The following is a 7758-nucleotide window of genomic DNA, read 5'->3' on the forward strand; positions in this document are numbered from 1 at the left end:
AGATGTTTGCCTTCGTCCTTTTGCAGATCTCCTTTGTGTATGTTGTATCCCTCTATGTAATTGCATTAGTGGGAGTTATTAGGTATCCAGTATGCATCAAACTGTGCACAACGCTGAGACACTGAAGGGGGAATAGCTGTTCAGATTAGCTTGTTACATTGTTGGGCAGTGGTTCTTACTGCCTTTGAGTAACAGGGACTCCAGGCTTCAACCTGGCCAAATGTTTTGGCTTCTTTGATATGATGAAAGATCTTCTTTTGCAATTCCACGTTTTGTCTCCATTCAGCTTCCTCATACAGGGCTTGATTAGGCTGGATGTGAGGAGGAAGTTCTTCAGCATGAGAGTGGTGAGAGTCTGGATTGGGTTGCCCAGGGAGGTGGCTCAGACTGCATCCCTGGAGGTGTTTAAGGCCAGGCTGGATGAGGCTCTGGCCAGCCTGATCTAGGTTAGGGTGTCTCTGCCCGCAGCAGGGGGTTTGGAACTAGATAATTCTTATGGTCCCTTCCAACCCTGACTGATTCTATGATTCTATGTTCGGCTGAATTGTATGGCTTGTTTGTGTCACCTTTTCAAATCAAGACATTAGCTGGTACCAATTTATTTTGTCCAGTTTGTGTCTAGTGTTGGTTCCTATTCCAACAGAGTAGATTTGAGCAAGCTGAGCAGCATTTTAATTTTTTAACAAGTGAAAATGTAGACACTGGAACCCATAGACATTTATTAACTATGAGTGAGCTTACAAATGCACTGCAACACATAAAAGCCACTTTAAGTAAAAATAAGGTGAGGAGGAATAACCTCTTACTTATAAGAAAGGTAAATTCAAGGAAATACTAAAAGATATCTTACTAGGAAATGCCTTTGCCTGGAAAAAGAAAGAACTTGTGGGGAAAAAAAGTCAGCAACACATGGGCTCTTTAAAGCATTCTCAAAGTTTATCTTCTTCCTTCCTGCCTTACATATAATCCTCTTTGTTTCTGTAAGCAGTGCATTATGTGGGAAAACCAAGAAAATGTTGAATTCACATCTTCTTTTGAGAAAGTGGTACTTTATTTTCCATAGGAAAAATCTTTCTTTCCATAGTTTTCAGTGGTAAAAATGTATTAGTTTTGTCCATCCCCACAACTAAGAAACTCTTGAAATCACAAAGCAGAATCAGTAAGACTAGTTAATCTTACAATTTATGGTTAGTTTACTGCAGTAATAGTAACTGTGTGCTCCGTGCTCTAATTTACCTTCGTTCTAACTCTAGATTTACCTTATACAGCTGTGGTGATTCATGGACAGTAAAGTTAGTGAATGAACTGGTAAAGAAACGTGACCTAACAAGAATGCATATTTAGGGTAGAGAACAAGCAGCTAATCAGACAAGTACATGAGGGTTTGATGGTCACAGGTATTCAATTAAAACAAAAGAGTGAGTTACAGGGTTTATAAATTATGCAGTCAACTCTGAATGACCCAAACTGCATCCTGTGTTCTGCTCCTTGCTCACAAAGAGAGGTAGCATGTGCCTAATCCCAAGCACCTACTGTACTGCTGTATGCTGTGCATTTATTGAGCTGATAAAACAAAAGTCTCTGAGGAAGTAACAGTCTAGTGACCTGGCATATATAGGGGGGGTCCCTAAATAAGTAAGGTCACAAAGTGTTTTTTTTTCTGATTATTTATTTTCATACATATACTGAGTTTTAAATAATGTTTACTGTGTTTAATTTCCAACATGTGTGTCATTTTGACAATTGCCTTTGTTTTAGGGGAGAGGAGGTGCCTAAAAGTGTTATTTAATGTGTGTTCTTTAGGTTTCCTGTGCTTTTTTACTATAATAAAAATATATTGCTAGACTTACCTAAATATTTTTTTTCCACCATGACAAAGTTACATAAGAGAATCCCCTCGTACAGAAAAATGCAATTATTTTCTATGCTGAATCTCCAGACTGCTGTTTTAGAAAATCATATCTGATTATTTGCTCAGCAGAAGATTATTGAGTTGATTTAGCTGTGATTTTACTTAACAAAGCTTCAGCTGAATTCCTACTGTGGAGTCCAAAAAAGGTAGAGAGATATAAATGATACATTCAAACTGTGATTTTTGTGAACAGGGCCATCAATGCACCCCTCGGAGCTAATAGCGGAGATGAGAAACAGTGGGTTTGCACTGAAACAAAATGTACTGGGGAGAAACTTGACCGTAAATGATCCATCACAGGTAATGATCTTTTTACCAGTAAGCTGAAAATGTCTATAAATCTAAATGTGATTGCTTGTGAATTGCTACTTAATGTTTTCAAATATGCATATCCATAGGAAAGCTGAATAGCTCTACCAGTAGAAAACTGTCCCGAAACTCAGTGTTTTCCAGCTTTATTTTTTCAGTCAGAATGGTGAATCATAAATTCCTTCTTTTAAAACCACATATAATAAATGAAATCTCTCCTCCAAGTGACTAGAAATCGAATTTTCATAAAGGGGATGGCTGGGAGTTTTTCCACATGCTTTTTTATTAGAATCAACCAGGTTGGAAGAGACCTCCAAGATCATCCAGTCCAACCTAGCACCCAGCCCTATCCAGTCAACTAGACCATGGCACTAGGTGCCTCATCCAGTCTTTTCTTGAACACCTCCAGGGACAGTGCCTCCACCACCTCCCTGGGCAGCCCATTCCAATGCCAGTCACTCTCTCTGGGAAGAACTTCTGATGCAATGCTAACCTTTGGATGAAATTTGAGGAAGTATGCAAAACTAATTGTTGCCAGGAGTGCTGTATCTGAAGACTTTTATACTTGTTACATTTATAATTTCTGGGAGTTAAAATGTTTAATGGGCTGCAGAGGGTACCTTTCTAATTGAGGTGCTTTCATAAACACGTAAAGTGAAGAACTCCTTGGATGAGCCACCATGAAATAACTTATGTTCATATGGCAGGATGAGCAAACCATTAGTAGACAGGGGACCCTCAGCCATAGAAATCCTGAGTAAATCAGTTCATTGTGGCTAGACAGATGGATGTACTTTTGCACTTAATAAAGCTGTGTACGCCAGAAAAACATAGCATATAGGCACTGTTAAATGCATCCCAGTGGTATCAATGTGTTTGGTTTATGCTAGATGTGGTCAGGTTTGTTTTCAGATGAGCTTTTTAATTTTACTTCTTCTTTCCCCTCCTGAGTATGACTAAAATTAAAAGTATCACAGTAGAGAACTGTAGTGTACCAGATGCACATAATTTGAAGAATTCAGGGTCTTCAGAGTAGCTGTGCTTTGCTGATTGCGTTACTGTATGTAGATGATATGATTGCAGTATTTTGCACTGCTAGAACACTTCATGAACATTTGAAGCCTAATAACACAACAGTGAGGTAGATGTGTTAATACCCATTTTCCTAATGACTAAACCGAGACAGAAAAGTAATTTGCTTAAATTACTCTGGGTTTGAGCAGGACTAGCATCTCACCTATTCATCCAAGCATGATGACAATGGAGTGACTTATCCTGGGGAATCATGTGGGCTCACTGCAAAATTGGCTGGGGTTTGTTAACTATTTCAGAAATATTTGTCCCAAGTGGTGATTTTTTTTTCCTTGTATTACTAATAACTCTGGTTGTATAACCCCTACATTTTAACGCCTACTCAGCTTTGAGACAAAGCTGGGGGGGGGGCAGGGGGAGGAATGCTCACTTTTTAGCAAGTTTGCTGCTCTTTCCAAAGTCTTAAGCTGGCTTAATGAAACAGATATATTTGTGTCTGTGCCAATGTAAGGTACACAGAAGCATTGCTTTTAATACATAAATCTGAATTAAGAGATTATTTTTATATAGAAGAACTTAATGTCCTAACCACATTTTGCCAGGAATTTGTTGCAAGTGAAGGAGATGATGACCCAGAAGTTGAATTTTTAAAATCACTGTCAACTAAACAAAAACAGAAACTTCTAAGGTAAGTATGATACCCAGATAAAGGGATCTGTAATTCAGACTCTGTGATTGTCCCTGTAATTCTGCTATGCCATTGAAGAACTTAGCCTCATGAGTACAGAAGAAAAAATATCTCATTTTTTAACACATACTTGCCCACAAATGGCACTATGCAGCATGTTTTTTGAATCAGGTTATTTTGGTGTAGGCTGACTGTTATAATCTAGTTGTGATGCCTTTGCACTGGGGCATGTTTCCAATTTAACTGGGATATTAAAACTGGCTCACTGAAGATGCTGTCACTTGCTAGTTTAAAAGATTCTTTTGCGCTCCACTGTTTACAGTATCTTCTTCCAGGGATAAAAATTCTGTGTTCTTGCTTACTGGTTTACAACTGGGCAAAGTATATTACCTTCTTTGGTGCAGCTAGCAAGCCCTGAGTTTGCACCCCAGGACTGAGGTTGACCTGACTCCACGCTGATTTTGTATCCGGGTTTACAGTTTGCTGCTCCAGCAGAGGGAGCAGCAAACTCCCCAAAACTACTGGATTTGGAGTTCTAATAAAAAGTTAATCAAGTTTTCAGTCATTGTTTTTATCCTGCTAATTTCACATGTCAAGTGACTTACTTTTTTTCTCTGTTAATTTGCACTGTGATCTTAAAATAACTTGAAAATGTTTAAAATGCAAAATATTAACTCCTGCCTGGTAGAGCCTATCCAGCTAACTCAAAGTGGCCCTTTTGGTTAAAAGACTTTCTGTGTATGAGGAGTGGAAATAGGAGATAAAGGTTAATGGCTGAGCAGCTACATGAGTAGGTAGGTACTTTTGGTATTTGAATATATAATAAATAATTCCCTGAAAATAGTAGGCATATTATATATTCCTTTTAAGAAAGGAATATGTATGTATTCTGAGTAATTAAAAACAATGTTTTGTTTGAATTTCTGCTGGCCCAACACAATGAAACTACAATGATTTACATTTTGAAAGTTGAAATTCAGAAAATATTTGGGTCCCTTAGAATTTTTTTTTATTAGTCTGAAGGTATTTTCTTTTTAATGCACTGAAAGTAGTTTCACTGTTCAGTCACTGATGTTTTGAGAAGAGTAAACAGAAAGCAGAATTAAAACTAGGTGAAAGTCAAACATCAGTGAATGTGTGTGCATGATAGAGTACTGTAGTTATGTCTAGAAAACATAAATTTCTAGATGTGACAGAAGAGATTATTGAAAATATCTGTACTATTTGCCTGGAGAACTCAGAGACATAGACTTCAGAGTCTCAATTTCTATTGTTAATACAAAAATTAATGGTAATTCCATTTCATCATTTTCAAAATCTCTTATGAAAATCCACAAGCAAAAGCAGCAAAGACTTTTCCAAGGTCTCTAGACCGGGCTGGCAAGGAAACAAAAGCACTACTGAAAGTAGTTATTTCTAATTACAAGGCCAAAATTGACATGCCTTACTTGTACTTTTTAATATTAAAGCATTTAAAAATCATACTATTCCTGTTTGGAGGGAGCAGCTCTTGATTATAGGAGGATTCTTACTATAGTTAAAGTCAAGTTAGAAATTTAAAGGTAATGCTTTGCTGAAGAGGAATTCAAAACGTTTTTATGGAAAATAGTGTATTTACCGTGTAGTTCTTCTGAAGTAGTGAACTTTCAAAGGCAATAACTATAATTTAAAATAGCTTAACACATCTGATTGTGCTGCTCTTCTGTTTTGAAAATAAAAGGAAGTTGGATCGCCTGGAGAAGAAAAAGAAAAAGAAAGACAGAAAGAAGAAAAAGCAGCTAAAGAAAAAAAGCAAAAGTAAACACAAGAAACACAAGATGAGATCCTCTTCCTCATCCTCCAGTGAGGCTTCAGTAAGCAGCAGTGATAGCGAGACTGACAGCGGAGATAAAGCAGCACAAAAGAAGATGTATTCTAAGAAAAGAAAAAAAGGCAAGTTTTCAGAGGCTAGCAGCAGCAGCGATTCAGAAGGAAAGGCAGAGATGAGGAAGGGAAAACTTTATGAAGATCTCTCCAGTAGTCACGGTAACAAGGACAAAGATAGGGAGCAGTACAGACTTTTAAAGCAAGATAGTTCTGCGGAGAACAACAAACGCAGCTCCTGTGAGGGGGAAAGAAAGTCCAAAAGCACATACCATAGCACCATCAAGAGAGAGACTGAAAGAAAGGAGAGGGATAGTAGAAGCCAAAGCATGGATGAGAGGAGCAGGAGAAGCCCTTGCACAAGTCACAGCAGTTCCAGGCAAAGGCAAATAAGAAGTCCAAGTCAAAGCCCTGGTGAAGAGCAGCACAGGAAAAATGAAACCAGAAGCCCCAACACAGATGTGCACAGAGAGAAGAAAAAGTGTAGAGAGAGCTATGGGGACAAGAGCAGTAAAGTGGAATACAGAGAAAGGAGTAGACGCAGTAGAAGCAGAAGCCGAGAGAGGAAAAAAAACAGATAGTATAGTTGACAGGTGCAAACAAGAGCGTCTCCATTTTTTGATGAATACCTTTTAACAAGGGCTCAATTACACGTTGCTGTTCATTTTCCACCCTCTGTAACTAGCATTTCCTACATAAAGCCAACAGCATTTCTGTAATGTTGGAATATTTGTAAATTAGGTATGTTAGGGTATTTTTCTTATGGTGTAACTATACTTGTTGGCAAATACCTCTTCTATACGTGCAGTAATTCATAGACCTGATTTCAGGATTTTGAAAATATTTCAGAGCAGTATGTGATACTTTCAGTTTTGTCAATGATGATTTCTGTTTAGATGCAACTATGAGAAGAGGAGGAGGAGGAGAACAATTTGGGAAGAGTCCTGGGATATGTGAAATGCTAACAAATGATTGAGACAGTTTGGGATAAACCCAGCATGTCATCAAAACACTTTATTGTAGAGGGTTGGGGAGGGGGGTTATACTGGAGCATTTTTCCTCAAGTTCCCTGTAAGAGATCAATTTCATGAGTTAAAACAACAGAGAGATACAGTTCACGTAAATGTGTAGCCAACATTTTTTTGACCACCTGCAGTGTACAGCTTGGTCAGGGCTATCTAAACATCTTGAACCCCTGTTGGTATATGTCAGTACAATGTCATGTTATTGTTCAGTAATATTTCAAGACATGAGAAGAATATTTACTGCCTCAACTGTTTCAGGATTTTCCTTCCTTGTAGTAGACATTTAATGTAAATAGACATCCTTTTGTTTTCATGAAACAAAGCTTTTGGGGTTTTAAATGATTGTCATTTTCTGCACATGTAATGAATATGAACTTCTATAATAAAACACCTTATTATTTAAAACCAGTAAGAATTGCCTTCTTCAGAATTCTGAATCATTACAAATGCACAAGGCAACACTTGTCAAGGTTTTTGTTGAGGAGGAGATGCTTCTCTGCCATTTCAGGGTGGCAGATGGAAGTACATCAGGCAGTAGAACAATAAAAAAGCATCACTTAATTCTGTGTTCTGGCAAGCAGGTTTCCTTCCCTTCTCCCTCATGGGACAAATGAGACCATCTTTTATTACCAGTCCACTTCTGGTAACTCAGAAGTTTTTCAGTATCACAAGGAGCATAATATATGGTGGAAGTGACCTAGTTTATCCTCTAAGTATGTAAAGGGGTTTGAAAGGATGAGCCATTAAGAAATGCCACATTTTAAATGCTTTTGCATTTCTCCAGGCATTCTTGCTGAAGGAGCTGTGAGTTAAAGGGTGTGCAGAGTTCAGTAGAATCAGAGCCTATGTATATGTGGAAGCTCCAATTTAGACAGAACAGGAGAAGACAGCTGAAATGTCCATACAAACAATCTATGCAGCACCTCACA

The 7758-nt window shown here is 38.0% G+C and overlaps 1 protein-coding gene across 2 annotated transcripts in view; it reads left to right on the top strand.

Moving 5' to 3' along the window:
* Window positions 1–7234, top strand: part of CIR1 (corepressor interacting with RBPJ, CIR1) — a 31017-nt gene extending 23783 nt beyond the window's left edge. For both annotated transcript variants that reach the window (XM_064162384.1, XM_064162392.1), the window contains 3 exons: window positions 2106–2212; window positions 3856–3941; window positions 5662–7234. In XM_064162384.1, the coding sequence (XP_064018454.1) occupies window positions 2106–2212; window positions 3856–3941; window positions 5662–6385 (917 nt within the window). In that variant the 3' untranslated portion in view covers window positions 6386–7234. The remainder of the gene's footprint in view (window positions 1–2105; window positions 2213–3855; window positions 3942–5661) is intronic.
* The last annotated feature ends 524 nt before the right edge of the window (window positions 7235–7758 follow it).

The sequence above is a fragment of the Pogoniulus pusillus genome, chromosome 2 (assembly GCF_015220805.1).
Source record: "Pogoniulus pusillus isolate bPogPus1 chromosome 2, bPogPus1.pri, whole genome shotgun sequence".
NCBI classification, from domain to species: Eukaryota; Metazoa; Chordata; class Aves; order Piciformes; family Lybiidae; genus Pogoniulus; species Pogoniulus pusillus.